The 20319-nt window shown below is 31.9% G+C and overlaps 1 protein-coding gene and 1 long non-coding RNA gene across 2 annotated transcripts; both read left to right on the plus strand.

The window, feature by feature from the left end:
* The first annotated feature begins 1290 nt into the window (after positions 1–1290).
* LOC134281369 (multiple epidermal growth factor-like domains protein 10) lies at positions 1291–15995 on the plus strand. Its single transcript, XM_062763847.1, has 7 exons — positions 1291–1432; positions 1697–1831; positions 4576–4710; positions 4943–5077; positions 14932–15066; positions 15441–15590; positions 15706–15995. Exons 2-7 carry the CDS (start codon positions 1789–1791, stop codon positions 15993–15995), a joined length of 888 nt encoding a protein of 295 aa, XP_062619831.1. The 5' UTR covers positions 1291–1432; positions 1697–1788.
* Positions 7873–10080, plus strand: LOC134281364 (uncharacterized). The gene is made up of 3 exons (XR_009995067.1): positions 7873–7940; positions 8231–8324; positions 9965–10080. It is a non-coding gene; the product is annotated as an uncharacterized LOC134281364 (long non-coding RNA).
* Positions 15996–20319: the final 4324 nt, after the last annotated feature.

The following is a 20319-nucleotide window of genomic DNA, read 5'->3' on the forward strand; positions in this document are numbered from 1 at the left end:
ACCTTTGGGAAACGCTTGTCTGGTCACATCAAAGCGATTAAGTGCAGGTAACTGCAATGCATTTACCATTATTGTTATCCTCGTCGCCAATGTACTGTCCGTGTTCTAGACACTTATAACAGAAACAGGTCTGATCGGTTTAACGCTTTAATTCTAAACTACCTAACTAAATGATTACACAAATCGGCGTGGCTGAAACTGTCAACATCAATTACTGAATTTGTATTTAACATATAACATTCTGCTGGTATAGCAAATTCCTAAACGTGGGAAAAACATTAAATCTGAATGACTATTTTAAGATATGAACATTACACCCCTGAGGTTTAAAATGAGAAAAGTGCAAACCGATGATTGCATTTCTTATTATGTGATACACTTTATTATGCTGTTAGACTTTCTATGCAACAAAAGTTCCTGTCATGTCATGATAAATGTTCATTTTAGAAAAACTCGATTATAAAGTTCATATTTATCATAACAAATTATACAATTATGGACGCTTTTGGTGTTGAATATGGTTTGTTATTCACCAGACATTCATATTGACCGAGGCGTTCAAATGTCGTGTGCAATGCTTTTTTATTTCATGGCGATTCAAGAGATAAAAAAGGATATGAATATAAAAGCAGTGATAAACATTTCTATTTAAAAGAAATGAAATTAGAAAACTATCCTCGCTGCGGAAAATGCTTGAATATATTTACTCACATATGAATGTGTAGTAAAATGGTGAGTTTGTGAGAAACAAAATAACAATTTACGTAACTTCCTCTGATTTATGCGACAATATACATTTATTACCTGCATCTAGGTTTATATCTCGCAACTAATGTGATACACATGATCGAAGTTATTAAAAAAAATCCTAACAAAGAAACTGATGAATTAAAGATCTCAGCGGTCTTTAAGCGGCAAAATGACGATTTTAAAAGTCGACATTTTGTAAGTTCTATGGTCGATGCAAAGACCTCGTCAGCAAATACAATCTATCATTAAATGAAATGCTGAATAACGTTTTTCATATTAATTCTTGGGCCATTATTTTTAAACTGAGTTATCGACGGGTTTCTCTTATTATCTATACATGGCAAGGAGCATACATGTGAACCAATTGACATTAAAAGCTCATTTCTACATATCACGTGATCTGACCTCTGATGTCTTAAAGCTCTTATTTATTTAAAGCTCGTATTTGCTGGGCACAGATATTTGTATTGTTTGATGAAATTTTAGTGTGATTACCTCTGGATATCTCCATTTATTTCATTCATCTATCATTATCATGATCCTGTAGTGTGTAAAGATGGATTTTTTGGACACAGTTGTGATAAAACGTGTGGTAAATGTAAATTCGGAACCGTGTGCCACAACATCACAGGGAGTTGTCCAGAAGGATGTCAGGATCACTGGAATGGATCAAACTGTGATGGTATTATACATGTTCACCGCATATTACACGTATTCGTAATTTAATGTGTTTTGATCTTTTTATAATTCATTAATAATTATATAATAGCCTGATTATATTGATTTTTATGATATCTAAAAACATATATAATGTCATAAGAACTTAGTCAGATGAATTCCTTTAAAAAGTTTTATTAATTCATAATATCCCAGAACATAAATAATTTCTTGAGACATGTCAGATAAATTTTCATATCAGTTTTATTAATTGTTTTCATACATATAGTATGTGAAAATGGATTTTATGGTGACAACTGCACAAAAAATTGCGGTCATTGTAAATTCCAAACAAATTGCCATAGGTTTACAGGCATTTGTATGAAAGGATGCGATGATCATTGGTACGGCTCTGAATGTAAAGGTAAATTATTTTAATTCAGCAATGAATCATTATTTTTTGAGAGCGTTACTATATTTGTTTGAACACACCGTTGCGGTTATGAGACTATATCTGTCAAAAAAAGTGATTTATTGCTTATATTTACATTTTTTTTAAACTTTCTACCTTAACTGCAAATGTGATTTCTATTTAAATAAAACTATGTTTTATCTTTCATGTAAGCTGCAGTAAATGGATCAGCCAACGTAACAGCTTCTGGTCAATTTGAGCGTGATTTTTTTTTTTATTTTCGCTTGTGCCGATACTTCCTCGGCGTTCAACGATTATGACGTCAATCTTAAACGCCTGCTTTAACCTCTTGGCACCCTGTCAGTGTTATTGTGTTTCGAATACAATAGATTTCCATTCATTTCATATGCAAAAAACATTGGTAATGTGAATATGATTCAATAAATGCTGTTTCAAACAGAAAAAAAATAACGAAAACAATCAAAATACAGAAAAAAATAATTCGAAATCACTTCATCGGCTAATGCTTTTAGCTGAACATGATTCGTAAAAGAATGTGTCTGCCATTTTTGATCGGACTCTCGCTATATCTGAGACCCCATTATAAATGACCGGGCTTAGTCACTGTTCATTGTAATCAGCTGACACCGGTTTAGTCGGACGTATGCTATGGAGCACTCGGTAGCGACAAATAACTGTAGTACTTATTATGTACGAAAGTAAGAAAGCAAAGAAAGAAACTTACAATAGTTGCAACACAGAGGTAATAAGGAAGCATACAAAATATTCTACCTTGACTAAATCAGTGCTACATTATGACGTGATAGTAGGCAATATGACGTCAATTTTAGATACAAGTTTTCGTAATATTGGTATTTAGAGACGTAATTTCACTCTAGAAAATGAATAGAAACGTATAAACATTTACAAAAATAAAATTCTTTTATTTTTTTATGCTGTATCTGTCATTTTTATTAAAATCTACCATCGATGACGTCATATGTGTACATCAAGTAACTTGGGAATTGAGCTTGTCGTGTAAAGAGAATTTGGTTAGGACGGCGTGTACAAAGATACGTAAAATGGAGTTTAAAAGGAAATCTCGTCAATATTATGTGTAATTCATATGGAATTCAATTAATTAAACAGGTATGCTAATTTATTTTCATCGATTATATTCTTTTACCAAGACAGTCATCTATATACGTATCCCGGTCGGCCCTTCCTCTGTCATTCGTGATAAAAATAATGCAACAGAACAACAATAAGATGGATATTTCAAAACATAAAATTTGTACAGATGGAAAGTCTGCCTTCTGACAAACTTGGAAAGCGCTGCTAGAATCCCGAGTTTAGCATGATTTTACGAAAAATCTCGCTTCATATGTATAAAATTCAAAACATATGATAAGGTTTCGTGCGAATGTGTCGAATAATCATTTTACTGACAGGACAGTGGGATTGTAGCAGCACTTTTTAGGCAAAATAGATGTTTTTCAACTATATTATTTACTCAAATAAATTATTTAACTCCGGGGTATTGTTGTTCTGTTAGCCTTTATGTTAAGGAAAATTTCGCTATAAATAGAAGTCACGTGATGCCGTGGCGGTGGTGCACGTCTTCGCGTTAGATAATCTTTCATCTGTATGCAATAGTTAATAACAGTATACGTTTATCAGTGGTTTTTGTAATTCATCAAATCAAATTTTCTTTGAAAAGTCTAAATTTCCGACAAATGACTAATATGCTTCCTTAACATACCCGCGAAGGTTAGAGCAGTATACAGACAAACACAAATACACGTAATAACTGCGATAAAATTTAAAGAAAGGTAATGCAAGATGACCAACACGGATCGCCTTTCCTCACCAAGACTCGTAACAGCGCAAAAAAAAAAAAACAACAACAACAACATATTTTACGAATGCGAGCACTATACCGTAAAACTCGTTTGGTGCGAACACATATATAGCGAATTAACGGATATAGCGAAGTTTTTCTGGCAAATTGTTCACAAATCTTTATAAAATTTTACGGTTAAAACGAACTCTGATATAACAAATTTACCGATACAGCGAACTTATTTTAAGTCACGCTGAGCTTGAATATAAGGAAATTAATATCTTTTATAACGAATTTTCAAAGATCTCAAAATTTGTTAAATTGAACTGACTTTATTTCTTTTTGCGTTTGTATATAAAATTCAATTAATAATAAAACATAAGTTATTGTAAGTTTTGTAATATTTGCTTCCCTTATATATTTGGTAGTAGCACTTGAAGGAAAACATGACTTGTGTATTGCGAATACGCTTTATATGATTATACGAATTGGTTATACGGATATAACGAATTACGTATATAGCGAATTAATTTCACAGGACTTCGCTATAATCGAGTTTTACTGTACTCTGGAACTGGTATTGTAGATAATAATATGGAAAATGGCGTGTGCCTATCTACACTGTACTGGTCGTGTTCAGTTTTCAACTGGCCGGGACAATTTTTTTCCCCCATTTTAATAATTCCAACTTTTTCTTGATGCATCTAATAAGTGTTTGATTATGAAGTATAATGGATAAAAGAGGTTCTCATTTCATTCATATCATGACGATTTCTGAACATAAATATTTTAAAACTAAATTCGACTAATAACCAATTTCCTTAAATTTTGCAATTCAAAATAAATGATTTGTGTCACATAAAACAATAATATTGAATATTCATTATATTTGTGTGTATATTATATTTAATAGAGTGTAAAAATGGTTTTTATGGTGAAAACTGCACAGAGACTTGTGGACATTGCAAACCTGGAACAAACTGTCATAATGTAACAGGGATTTGTCATGAAGGATGTGATCACCAATGGGACGGTTTTAAATGCAATGGTATTCCAATGAGAAAAACATAAACCAAGAAATATTGTCAATCTTGATTTAAATCAAAATACACACATTTGATGAAAGTGTAAAAATTACATGTAGCAATGAAATGAATTCCGAAACATTTAATTTTTGTATTAATAAGCAATCATATTTTTTGCTCTAGTTATTGACAGATTGTAATGAAAATAAATTAGTGCTCTTAAACTGTACTAAACAATATTAAATGTAACTACAGGGTGCAATGTTGGATTTTATGGGAAAAATTGCGAAAATCCGTGTGGAAATTGTGAGAATGGGACGTTTTGCGACAGAATCACTGGGAATTGTCTGGAAGGTTGTGAGGACGAGTGGAATGGCATCAGGTGTGACGGTAAATGTCGAGTCATTCCTTTGTAGCTCATCTGAGACAAATAGCTTTCCTGATCTGATCAAAACTTGTCCGTTGTCTGTCATTGTTGCCGTTGTTGCTGCCGTCGTCGTTGTAAATTAAACTTTCAATTTCATTTTCTTCCCAAGAACCGTTTGGACAATTTCAACTAATCTTGTCACAACGTATCCTTGGGTGAAGGTGATTCAAGTTTGTGCAAATGAAGGACCACAACCTCTTCCAAAAGGAGATTTTATGATTGATTTTATATTGTTTAACGTCCCTCTCGAGAATTTTGCACCCATATGGAGACGTCACCGTCCTCATTTTAAAATCATATGTAACTTACATTAACTTCAGTGTACATGCCATGTTTGGGGGAAATCTACTGCTCAGGATTTATAATGGACAGTCTTAAAATACAGTTACATTTACTATAGGATGATATAGGGAAATGACGATTTTTAGAACTTTAAAGCACATTATACAAATAGTACAATATACTTTTTGTTTAAACTATAATATTTGATATGTATTACATGTACTATATTGTACATTACGTGTAAGAAACACAAAACATAAAATTCGACCGTCTTGTTACTGGAGTGGGAATCTCAAAATACAAAAAAAAAAATAAATAATAACGAATTTACCCCTTTCTCGGAGAGTTTTAGTTTATCATAACGACAAAAACACATTGTAAAGACGTCATCCTACCTATAAATTACAAAATCGGTTAAAAAAGTAGTAATATAAAATCTTAATTACATTCTTAAACCCCTTATTTCTTAATTTTGTTTAATTTCATTAATTAAGCGAAGTTAATAAGCTTCATTTTACTATGATGCGCGAAATATTGCGCAATTAAAACCACAGTCGGCCCCTAAGGTTTGTTCAAATGCATCCCCCCACCTTCTCTTGACCCTAATTTTGTATTTAAACGTTTAACTACTGACCTGATTTCTGCTATTACCTAGCCAGCTGCTCAGGTGAGCGATGTGACCCCTGGGTCTCTTGTTTCTGTAATTTTCAATTGCATTTACCCCAGTATGTCAAAAAGTACCTTTTGCGTTTCGAATCAACTGAGATATACAGCTCAACAAACTTTTTAAGCTCACATGGTTTTTCGCACAAATTAAGGTCACATTGTTATAATGTAATAGTGTGTGTTGAGACATCAAAATACATTTAAAAAGTATTTGTTTACATTACTTGAGTTTTATTTCATTTACTAAAACATAATTCATACAAATCAATTGCTAGATCTTTTATATATTCATGGCTGAAAAATAACAATTATTTAGCAGGGTGACAATAGTATTTCTTATCTGTTTGACTGCTTTGTATGTTAATAAGGTGGCATTTTTCATAGTCACCTTCTAAAAATCTAGAATCATGAAAGACTCATCACACAGCCAAATTTTAACGTTTCAAACCGTAAATAAAGAAGAATTTTCCTTTTAATAGAAAAAAAATTACTATATAAAAAATAAACAATACTTCATTATCCTACTCTGTAGTATGGTTTCTCTCTGCAATGTTATCCCTTTTACGTGCTACATTTCGACAAATCCCAGATGAGTATGGTAAATTAGCAAAGAATTTTAAAAAATACTTTTAAGTAGAAAATTAAAAATTTTCAACTACATTGTATCAAAGAAAGCACGTTTTATATTATTTGTAAAAAAACTATGGTAGAAACCTATAGTAGAAACATCGTACCATTTATTTATAAATGATGCTCTAAAACAGCCTATTTGGAAACTTAAGATAATACTTTCAAAGGACATTTAAACTTGACATTATATATGTAATATAACGTAGGGCTATGTCATCGTACTGAGGTTCAAAAATGGTAATTTTTATTTCAAAAATGTGACCTTAATTTGTGTGAAAAATCATGTTGATCTGTATAATACTCCGTATGCAGAATATACGAAATTCACTTCTCCGAAGGGTGCTTTAGCTTCACTAAAAATTTCAGGTTTCTATGTTGAGTGCTTTTTGAGAAAACTGCGGGACAAAGTGACCCTCTGAAAATCACTTAAACGCGGAAATATCAAAATCAGAAGTGACGCCATCAAAATAAAAAAAATATATATCTAGTTTTGTTCATTCTCTATCATTTCTGTAAGTTTCATGAAAATCAAACAAGCCGTTTCCTAGAACTTGCGTGCACAAAATCGGTGAGAAAAAAAAAACAATAATAATAATTAGTGGAAAAGAAACCTAAGAATAACACGAAGGTCTGCTGAAGACGGAAGACCTTGATAATAATAATAGGGAAAAAGAAACCGAAGAAAACAATAAGGTCTTCCGTTGGAGACAAAAGACCTTAATAATCTTTACCAACAGAATCATTAGAAGTGAAGACCTTAATAAAAGCCTTGTAAATTTTCTGTTTTTCAAGAGGAAAGTGCTAAATTTGATCAAGAATTATTTCCCTTCGTGTAACTCTTTTGTGTTTCCTGTGAAAAAAGAAATGTTTTTTATGCCAGCGGAAGACTTTCAGACTGGTTTGTTGATTCGTTTTTACTACAATTTCCACTTGTCAGAAGAAGTGATTAATTTGAATTCAATCGATATGAATAATAAGGACACAACACTAACAGAATGTGATATTTTGCGGTCGAATTCTGAAAATATGCAAATTTGTTCCACACATTTTTCTCTGCCGTTGAAACAAAACAGTGACTGAGTGATGTACGAAGAAGAGATTTGGTGTTAAGTATCATTTCTTATTTGAAAAAATCTGGTGAATCATAATTCATTCAATGAGAAGCAGAAATTAAACAGACTGATCCCAGTCAATGGTCACTGTACTTAAAATACACAGAGACTAGAGGACTTGTTCTTCCTGGAACCTGTGAGTATTGTACATGTTTTACAGCCAGTGTATACTAGTATGTGTAATGGAATATTTATTATTTTAAAGTGCTCATTTCTTTCTTTGAATAAATGTTATTATTAAGGTTTAAATAACATAACAAATGTTTAAACGAATGTTAATTAAAATTTTGATTTTTAAAAAATGGGATAGGGGATGCTTAAATTAACAAGTTATAGTACTTTTTAAAAAATTAAAACAAGATTTGTATGAATGATATATCTTTTGATTATCTGCTCAATTATACATAATTCAATTTGAAATTTTAGCTCTATGCACCAGGCTGTCTCATGAAGTTGAATGCTCAAACAATATGAAGAGGAAGAAAATTTAGTTGACATTCAAAACAGGAAATATGATCAGGTTTGTAATTTATTATTCATTATGCATCATTCATAGTTTAATTTGTCATTTAGAAATTTCATAATAATAATAAACAGTTTAAAAGTAAACAGGAAATAAATTGGAATAATGATGTCTTTAATGAAAAATATGAAATATACAAGACATCATCTAACAATGATTACCAGGTTACTGGTACATACTTGGTCTATTGAAATATATTAATCAAAAATGAATTTATTTACACCGAATGCCTTAATTTATTTGATCAAATATTTTAGCATTATACGTGTTATGTGTATTTTACAATTTTTCATGATAGACAATGTTGTTATAGTAAACACTATGTTTTCGTCATTAAAGTAGAAGGGGTGCTTATTGTGCTTATTTATTATAGGCTCAGCCACACCTTTATAAACATGAAGAGCTACTTCATTCAAGGCCATGATATGATCTAACAGCTAACAGCTGATTCAATGAAAGAGCTACTAGATCTCCATTGCTTGAGAAATGTCACACCAGAATTTTAATAGATCTTTGAAGACATCCCTTTTAAACTATGCCAGTGTCAGCCTTGAGAGACCAATATTAGCTCTTAATTATTTTATTCAATTTATTGGACATTTTTCAAAGATAATGATTTTTCAAAAATTTTATTCTCAAACAAAATACTTATGGTTTAAAATTTGCTGTTTATTAATAAGTGAAAAATATGAAGGTCTATATTGCATGGTTAAAATCTTCATAAAAAGTCATATTTAAAAAATATATATAAATAAATAGCAAAATAGTTATGAAATATTTTTTGGGGGATATTTATCCAATCCTGATCAAGTTGAAATAATATCATGGACGATTATCAAATTAAAAGTACAGACATCATTTTCATGCCTTGTTTATGTATATAAGCTACTACTAAGAATTTCATTTGGTTATCAAGGTCATTACTTTTTAACCCACATTACATACAATTTTATTTCAACATTTTCTTTGTCTTATAGATCTATAAAACAAAATTATGATGAGGCATATTTCCTCATTTTAATTTGCACTACACTGTATTAGCCAGCATTGGTGAAGTTTAAACAGGAATAACAGATTTGATTTTAAAAGAGTTTAAAAAAAAAGTATGTGAGCCAATGCACAATAGTAATACCCTCGTTCTGATGTGAATATACACTTAGTATTATGTTAATATTACACAAATTCAGTAAGTGCAGGGAAATTGTAAGATTACAAAATGAATTTAATCCTGCTATATTGCATGCCTCAGCAAAGAATGTGCTCAAGTTTCAATAATCTGCAATAAGTAGTTGCTGAGAAAGTTGTTATAAAAATACTTTTGTATGATATGGACAGATGCACAAACAGGAAGTTGACATCAGATGACATGCCTCAGTAAGGAATGTGCAAAAATTTCAAGCATTTGAGATGAGAAGTTGATAGAAAACTGCCACCAAAAATTTGCTACTGACAGACACATGGACAGACAGACACACAAGGATAAAACAATATACCACCCTCTCCTTTGAAGCGCATGGGGGGGGGATAATAACTACATTTATTTATATAATAATACTTTCAGCTTCATGGAATGGTACATGTATTTTCAAATAATTTATAACTTGGTTTAATTTTTGCATATTTTATTCTTTTTGCAGGTTATAGAACAATCTCTGAAAACTGGTCAAGTAAAGAGTTAGAGCGGTTGTAGATGCATGCACAGAAAATGAAGAAAAAACTCTACTGAAACCACGGCTTTTAAATCAACATAATATAACTTCTTTTCTCAATTATATCTCTTTCCCTAGTATTCCAAAAGTTGGTCTTTTTCAAATTAAAAGTGAAGCATCACAGGGAACATGTGAGATTGTGAAACAGTCTGCCTACAAAAATAAAAAGGGAGGAAAACATCTACACGTGTACCAAAGATGGTTGCACACTATTGTTCTTTTATATTTTCCGTATGATGTTCATGTACAGTATTCTGTGTGATTGTTAAGTTGGGTGAAGTAGTAGACTTCTCCTAAATTTGTGTAGAATTTTACAATTTAGATTCTGAGGTAAAATCCTGTTTTTAGTGTTCATTCAGTTATAGTAGTGGGCCACTCTCCTTGTAAACAGCTTGATGTCAAAATATCTCTCAACATTGAATTTTTATTAAATTGTTTTAACCGAATAAAAACATATGTATCATTTTTCCAAAACCAGATTTGTTCTTTTTTTTCAAAACAACATCTTTATAGCTCACCTGAGCCAAAGACTCATTTGAGCTTTTCTGATCAAAATGTGTACATTGTCTATCGTTGTTGTCGTTGTCGTAAACGTTTCACATTTTCATCTTCTTCTCAAGCACCACTGGGCCAATTTCAATCAAACTTGCCACAAAATATCCTTGGGTAAAGGGGATTCATGTTTGTTCAAATGAAGGGCCAAGCCCTCTTCCAAGGGGAAATAATTATGAATTAATGATATATTAATGGCATCTTTTAAACATATTCTTTTCAAGAACCATTGGGCCAGGAAAGATGAAACTCATTTGGAAGCATCCTCAGGTAGAGTAGATTTGAAATTTGTTCAAATTATGACCCACAGGGGTAGGGCGGGGCCATAATGGACGATCACAGTTTTACATATGAATTTTTTTAACCTTCTTTTTCAGAACCACTGGGCCAGGAAAGATGAAACTTATGTGGAAGCATCCTTGGATATTGTAGATTGAATTTTGTTCAAAACATGACCCCAGGGGGTACGGCAGGGTCACAATGGCTGATCAAAGTTTAACATAGGAATATATAGAATATTTATGTTAAAAATCTTCTTCTCCAGAACCACTGGGCCAGTAAAAATGAAACTTATATGTTAGCATCTTCATGTAGTGTAAATTCAATTTTGTTCACATCATGACCCCCAGGGGTAGGGTTGGACTACAACTGAAGATCAAAGATTTACATAGGAATATATAGGAAAAATATTTGAAAATCTCCAGAACCACTGGGCCAGGAAAGATGAAACTGATGTGAAAACATCCTCAGGTAGTCAGGTAGTGTACCAGTAGATTCAAGTTTATTCAAATCATGACCCCCAGGAATAGGGCGTAACCTCAATGGACGATTTAAGTTTTTCACAGGAATTGATACATTGGAAATCTTTTAAACTCTTCTTTTTAATAACCACAAAGCAATGATCGGTCACATATTTAAGTAAACATCCTCACGTAGTGTTGATTCAAGGTTGTTCAAGTCATGAATGGGAAGTAGGGGCTGGGTAGGCTGGGCCAAAATTGGGGATCAAAGTTTTGCCTAGAAATATTGAGGATTTTTTTTTCTCCCAAGAACAGAAAAGCTATGTTTAATCATATTAATATGGAGGCATTCTCAGGTAGTACAAAGTCATAAAGGTTCAAATGAGGGCTCCAAGTGCTGGGCCACAATTGGGGGGAGGTCAAATGAATAAATAGAAAAAATATCATCTGCTCAAAAACAGCAAAGGCATTTGTTTTATAGAAACATAATCAGGTAGTTGGTAATTTGAAATTCGAGACCCCAACCCCCATGTAAACTTCTCAACACTGAAATGATTTCTGCTTTATTTTCTGGCCAATGTGCTCAGGTTAGTGCTGTATGAAAAGTGTTGCTACTCAAAGAAAAGACCTGTCTCAATGAATGTACCTGTGAAATATGAAAGCACTGGCACAGTCGTGGCTAAATGTGGGTCAGACTCCAAGGTCAAGGTGGTAAGGTGAAATAAAAGGCACAAACGAGAAGGCCTTACAAGAAACACACAATTATGAAACATAAAGGCCCTAATAGTAACTGCTCAAAAGTTTTTCCCAAGGTAAAAGTGGGTCAAATTCCAAGGTGAAGGTCAAAAGGTAAAATATATATTCTATTAATTCATATATCCATGCAAAGGACTTGTCACAGTAATGTATGAAAGACCTAGCACAAAATTTCACGCGTTGTAGACAAGGTAAAAATGGGTAAATTCCTCCGAAACTGGGTCATACTCCAACGTCAAGATATCAAATATTTTGGCACACAATCAAAGATCTTGTGGGAATAAATAAATTATGTTGAATATGAAAGCCATACCCCAACAATATAAATGCTATGGACAATGTTAACGTTTTTGTGGACAAACAAACAAAATGCTTGAGAGGGCAAAAAACGGCATGTATATACCCATATTCTTTGATTACTGAGGCATAAAACATATAAAACACATAATAAACATACCCCGTAAAACATCTTAACTAAAGAAGAAACTATTGAAAACATTTCAATCTAATTTTGTCTTTCCGCTGTCAAATGAAAAATATGCTTTTTAGTCCATTGTCTAAACAGCTGTTGAAAGACTTGTTGCTAAGGAAAATTCAACATGGCTATTTCCATTGGCAACTACTCAAATATTTTAGAATTAACTACGATACATCCCTTTCCTCAATATTGTCTCGTATGATGAATAAATGGGGTCTTGTTTAAATTACAATGTTACGATGTATCACCCTCTGTCTGATCTTAAAAAGACCAGTATTATTACTATAACTCACGCTCATAGAACATTATACAGCATATTATATTAAATGAAAGTTTGAAAGGTTTTCATGACAACTGTGCATTTGCCAATGATCACATTAACACATTAAGATTTTTTAATGAAATTATCAAATGAATTGATCTTGAGCTATATGAAATTTTTTTATATGAAAATCGAATATGAAGATCATAATTATGTCTCTTTTTACAAAAAAGCATAATACATGGACACATATAGTTGCTATGACAACTAGCGAAATTTATTTCAAAAATTAAAATTCTGGATTAATATAAAATACATGTAGATAACCCAAATTTAAGCTTTTCCAAAAAAAAAAAAAAAAAAAAAAAAAAAAAAAAAAAAAGTTCCAAAAATATATTAACACAAGTTAATCTATCTTGAAATATTTCTGATGTTGCCATGGCAACGATTTTGAAAGTCAATTATTTTGGATTTAAGAAAAAAAGCACAACTTTTATTTTTTAGTATTTTTTTTTTCCTTAAGTTCAAATTCACATTATACTTGAATGAGAATGAAAGTCTATCTCTGTATTTTTCTTTAATTTATGCTAAAAAAAATGTATTAAGAATGAAATTTTTCAATAATTGTCAATTTAGCAAAACATTGAGATTTTAATGATAGCAAAACATTGAGATTTTAGTGATTAAATTATACAGATACAATGATGAAATACAAATGTAAATATCTTGGATCATTTTTGGTGTTTTCAATCTTGTTCTTAGGCAGATATATTTATTTTATATCCATTTTTTTCGGTTGTTTAATTATTTTTGATTTAAAAAAATGCAAAAAACAGTGTTGTGTGAGGCGTTCAGGAGGGCCATGTGTAGCGATTAACGGTTTAACGGCACAAACAATTAATTTTTTCTTTTCTAAATTTCAAGAAAGGGTGTTGAATAAGTAATAAATATAAAATTTGATCAAAATCGATGACATGACATTTCCGTCAATTATTGAGAAATTTTGGTTATAGAGAATGGTTTTTAAAAATTCTGATTTTTTTATATAGATTATTTTATATCGATCACTATTTGCTGTATTTACAACAAATATTGAATTTTTATATATTGTTTCTGACGTCTCAAACTATTCGGATTTTGTTATATTTTTTTCAGATAAAGAAAAAATGAGCAAATTTTCCTAAACTTTTACTATGAAGTGTATAGAACACAGACCTGCTCTGAACAGTATTTACATATTACATCACCTATTATTATGCTAAGAATTATATCAAAATATCAAACAGTAGCAGCCCCACGCTCGTTGACTTTCACTCAAAATTTCGACGTGAATACACCTTTTTCTGTTGAAATCGTGGAACTTTTAAATTTACGTCATTTTCTGACGTCATATAAAACATTTGTTTTCATTGCTATTAAAAATAGTCAGTGATTTGAAGTCTACAGCAGATATCTCCCTGTTTATAGCAAAATAATATATTGCTGCGTCAAAAGTTTTGTTTTGGTGGCAAATATTCGTCATTACCGAATAAAATGCTTCAAACACATTCTTTGTTTAGGCATGTCATATGAGGGAATTAATGTTTGTGCAAATCTACTGCTTCTCCCTGATTATCTGTATTTGTTCTTTTCCAAATTAACTTTGCAGTAAAAATTTTAGCATACTTTTTGTGTAAGCATTCCATATGGTTGAATTTATTTGTGTATGAGTATATTCACATGAGAGTGAATATTCAAATACAGAGCCTGGTTATACATGTTACTAGTGAGTATTCGCTCACAGATATCTTTATATTTCATTCATTTTATGTCACAAACAGCAGGAATTAAATTGAAGTAATCAAAACATTCCTTTGAATTACTGTAGAAGTACTTTTCACCTCACGGTATTAATTTACGCTATGTACGCGGTCACAAATTTTTCGTGGAAATTTGTCCAAGCGTAATTAATATAAATGTAAGGCATATAGTGACTATCTAGAAAATTCGCATAATTATCTACTCACGGATTAAACAGAAATTGAGATTCCGCGGAATTATGACCACGTGGAAAAAAAGTACGTCTAAAGTATTTGTTTCTCTAAAAAAAAGCAAATTTATTTTGAAGAATGCAAAAATGGATTTTATGGAACAGACTGTACAAAGAAATGTGGATTTTGTAAAATCGGTACGTTCTGTAACAAAACGAGTGGAGTCTGTCCAGAGGGATGTCGGGGTAATTGGAATAACTCAAAGTGTTTAGGTAATCACAGCTCATATATTTACTAATAAATGAATGTGGCACCATTTATGAAAATAAGTTGTATGTTATAGGCACTTATATATTGCTTATTAAAATTAATGTGTTAATTATAAGATACATGTAGGTTCATTCGTTTTTTATCTCGTCAAATACAAATACAATACAGTTTTTACTGAAGCCGTTATATAAAACAAACACAAATTGTCATAAATTTATTATATAGTTTTGTTAATGACAAAATGTCTAAAAAACACAAAATATTTAATATAAAATTGTATCTATAATATGTAAATGTAAGTCATTTATGTCCTGCTATCAAAACTGTTATATTCAAACTAACAAACAGTATTCATATTCATTGCTGTATTTCATAGTATGCAAAAACGGATTTTTCGGTGAGGCCTGTGAATTCAGCTGTGGTAAATGTAGCACGGGGACCTTCTGTAAAAACATAACAGGACTGTGTCCAAAAGGTTCTCAGGATCAATCGAATGGTTCTCAGTGTCGAGATAAAGGAAATTATAGTTTTTATTTCCTAATCTTTTAAAAATTCAATTTCACTTATTGTTCACTTTGCATATTTCTGTGTTAATGCGTAATATCATATGATGATGGAATAATGCATGTTTCTTGTTACAGATGATGGCATTTCAAATACTTCAACTGGAATTATATACATTGTTTCAACACTTGCTGTTGTAACCCTTATATATGCAGTAGTAAAGCTTGTATACAAGAAATTTAAACAGAGAAACCAGGATACAGGAAAGCTCACAGCAGAAATTATGCCTGGAAAGATATATGATCAAATACATGCAGCTGAAACGATCGTCAATCAAACCTATCAAAAGATAAATCCCCAGTCAGACAGTTCTCATTATCAAGAAATGCACCTCTACATCAATGAAGAACTCTCTGGACACAAATAGTTCGATGAACTCATCATGGCGTTACTTTAGCTTGATATCACCTGTGTTTATTAAAAGTTATGAACGACAATCAAATGTTTTCTATGACCTGTATTTCCATATTAAATAAGATATGAAAATATATTTTATTTGTTTTCTTGAATTTTCTTATTAGGTCAACTGAGTAAACTCAGGTGACCTATTGCTATCCGTTTTCGTCCGTCATCGTCCGTCGTCCGTTGTGCGTCGTGTGTTAACATTTGAACATTTTCGGCTTCTTCTCTGCAACCACTTAACCAATTTCAACCAAATTTGGCACAAAGCATCTATGTGTAAAGTGGAACAAAAATTGTGAATTGCATTATCCCTGTCCCCCTGGGGCCTGACGGGTGGGGCTAAACCACCAAAACTGATGCAATCTTTAAAAATCTTCTTCTTTACTCCTGGACATCAGACAGTCAAACTGTTTGCATGATTGTAATCAGTATCAAGTCTTCTATTAAAATTGTGAAATTCATGGCCCTGGGGTCAGAGGTTCTAGTGCTAGGGCGGGGCTAAATAAATATTAGTGAAAATTTCAATTTTTCTTGAAAAATCTTCTCTGCTCCTGGGAATTAAATAAACCGACTAAGCACATAGTTTTAATGAGCATGAGCGCCTCAACCAAAATTGTGACTTTTATAGCCCTAGGGTCAGGGGTTCTGGTGTTATGGCGGGGCTCTATTGATAATAAAGTAAAAATACATGAATTCTTCGAAAATCTTCTTCTCTGTTCCTGGGTATTACATTAATTTTGTAAATAGACTAATTAAGTGCATAGTTATGATGAGCTCTAGAGCTCTAGATGGGCTCTATTGATTATATATTGAAAATACATGAATTCTTTGAAAATCTTCTTCTCTGCTCTTATGTATTAAATAAACTAACTAAATGCATAGTTATGATGAACAAGAATGCCTCTACCAAAATTGTGAATTTTATGGCTCCAGGGTCAGGGGATCTGGGTTTGAGGGATGGGGGTTGATTATATGGTGAAAATACATGAATTTTTTGAAAATCTTCTTCTCTGCTCCTAGGTATTGAATAAACTCACTAAGTGCATAGGTATGATGAGCAAGAGTGCCTATACCAAAATTGTGAATTTTATGGCTCCAGGGTCAGGGTTCTTGGGTTTGAAGGGGGGGGGGGGGGGTGATTATATAGTGAAAATACATGAATTTTTTTTTAAAATCTTCTTCTCTACTCTTAGGTATTAAATAAACTAACTAAGTGCATAGTTATAATGAGCAAGAGTGCCTCTACCAAAACTGTGAATTTAATAGCTCAAGTGTCAGGGCTTCTGGTGTTAGGGCGGGGCTCCATTGAAGATATAGCGAAAATGCATGAATTTTGTCTCTTGTCCTAGGTATTGAATAAACTAACTCAGTGTATACTTATGACGTGCAAGAGTGCCTCTACCAAAATTGTGAATTTTATGGCCTCAAGGTCAGGGGTTCTGGTATTAAGGGGGGGGGGGTCTTCTGATTATATAGTGAGAATACATGAATTCTTTGAAAATCTTCTTCTCTGCTCCTCGGTATCAAATAAACTCACTAAGTGCATAGTATGATGAGCAAGAGAGCCTCTACCAAAATTGAGAATTGTATGGCCCCAGGGTCAGGGGTTCTGGTGTTAAGGTAGCTGCAGATCTGTAGCTCTCCGAAAAAATAATTTGATAGACCGGAGAGCTACAGTGCCACCCATTGAAAAAACTGTATATTTATTGCGCACAAAAAGTACGCTCGATTCTTGATTAATTTTTCCAAATTCTTACCTCAATTGTAAAAGATGGAAGATTAAAAAAAAATACTCTCTCCTCTATCAAGTTCTCTCGTAGTTGACATCTGAACGAAGCATATTGGACCGAATTATCTTTGAAACCAAAATGGCAATATAAATAAGCGAAATGTCCGAAGATTACAATATCAAGGCCAGGAGGACTATTAACAACAATTATGAGGAAAGTTTTTTTTTTTTTTGTGGAAAAGAGTCAAAGAATATGTTAGAAACACACGGTTAGTAATATTTTGAGATTATAGCTTGAAAAACATGGAGAAGAAAATCGATAACCGGGGGGGATAATATTGATAAAATTGATAATATAGTGAAAATACATGAATTCTTTGAAAATCGTCTTCTCTGTTCTTAGGTATTAAATAAACTAGTTAAGTGCATAGTTACATTATATGATTAGCAAGAGTGCCTCTACCAAAATTGAGAATTGTATGGCCCCAGGGTCAGGGCTTCTGGTGTTAAGGTGTGTTTCTATTGATTATATAGTGAAAATACATAAAATCTTTGAAAGTTCTCTACTCTGCTCCGGATGATGAACTGCCATATAACTATGAACAAGGGCCGTAATTGTCCAGAAATGTGAATTTCAAGGCCCCAGGGTCAGGGGTATCATAGGGGAGGGGTGTAATTATAGTCTGAAAATGTATTAATTGTTTGAAATCTGCTCTCTGCTATTAATCAAATATTTTTGAAAAGCAAGGATACCTTTTCAAAAATTGTGCAATGTGTGGATCTAGGTCTAAGGGTCAGGGGTTCATGTTTGGTAGGGGCACTACTGATTATTGCTGAATATTACTGATTAGTTGAAATTCATTTATTGTTCCCCTACCCTGCCTATGGGTATATTTTCAACATCAGTCTAATTGGTTATAGAATGATAAACCCAAGCAGTTTTTTTTATTTCATGTGCAAAAGAAAAGTTAAATTTTAAATGATATAAAAAACACTGAAATGAACGAGAATGGAATGTTTCAAGATAATAGTGTTTTTATTGTAATCAAACAATTTTCTCGCAATTTTTTAAGTTTAACAAAGACATTTCCTACTTAAAATTACAGAGTAACCAGTAATAAATTGAATAAATAGAAACTCCTAAGATTATTGTTTATCATCACTGTACTCATTATTGTTTATCATCACAGTACTATTTTTCCTTATAGATAATCTGGTGCTAAAGATTTTGTGTAAAGAAAACTTCAACTGAAACTAAAGAAAACTGTCAAAGTATATATTAGATTTAGAGTTTGTACTTATAAGGATAATGTAGTATCTGAATTGGAACTTCCTTATTCGTTTAGGAATAGAGCCATCTGATTGAAGAAAATTACTGTCTAATAGGGAGTTTTTACAGTTGCATAGTTTTGGAATACAATAACCACTGATTACCATATGTTTCAAAAGCAATATTTGTCATGTGTAAGGAAGGATATGCATTGTGGGTAAACTATCGATCCACGATACCGACTGTCCACCTTAGGTAAGACTGATTTGTTATAAAAAAGTTCCAATGATTTCCTTGTTTCAAATTTCAGATAATTACAGGTTGCTGAATGACATATTTTACTTGCCTTTTTTATTATTTGTAACATTTAAAACAGTTGGCATTCTGTGTCACGAGTAACAAGTGTATATGGAGAGGATGACGGATTACACTATTATTATAGTAATTTTCCTTGTGTTCTTCACTGTTGTAGCAGAATGTTTAGGTAAGGCTTTTACAATATATTACTTTATTTTCTTTTTTCAATTTCTAAAGGTGATATATTCAAATAAAAAAAAATATAGTTTTTCAAATGAAATTTTTAAACACACTTCAACTGCATGTTTTTAAAACAGGATTGTTTGGGTGAAAAATGACTTTTTTCTTTAGACATTTACGTTGAAACTCTAATAACTATATCAATTCGACACAACTCATATAGATAAACATATAAGTATATGTACAGAGAGACAGAGAAAATTATCCGAATCTGTAAAAAAAAAATGATTATGAAAGGTTTGATCAGGTTTTCCGGGATTAAGTGTAGAAGATAGAACGGAATTAATATTTTCTTATCCGCTAATTAATAAAAACTATCTAAATTGGGTAAAACTAGTTGAACAGTTTATGAGAATCTTAAGTGTTAAAATGTGATGATCAACCGACGACTAATGCACGATAAATGGTAGAGACAAACAACAAAATGTCATCATGTACGTGTTTTTTTTTTTAATTTATAGAAACCTGAGTCAGATCGATTCAATTAAAGGCATTTCATCCCAAAGCACATCATATCGTATTGGACATCATGCAGATAAAGCAGTGGATGGACAAATACAAGACGGTGTTGGTGAAAGCACATGCAGTTTTACAATAGGAGGACACAATATAAAAACAGCTTGGTGGAAACTTCCGTTTAAAGAAATGTCTAATGTGGCATACTTAGAAATATATTTTAGAAGATCAAGTAAATATTTATTCTTATAGTTGAAACATTGAAGTCAGAAAAAAAATTCTTTCTGTTTCTTGCTT

Source organism: Saccostrea cucullata, unplaced genomic scaffold (assembly GCF_032062105.1).
Source record: "Saccostrea cucullata isolate Sc308-1 unplaced genomic scaffold, CSIRO_AGI_Scuc_v1 ctg5692, whole genome shotgun sequence".
NCBI lineage: Eukaryota > Metazoa > Mollusca > Bivalvia > Ostreida > Ostreidae > Saccostrea > Saccostrea cuccullata.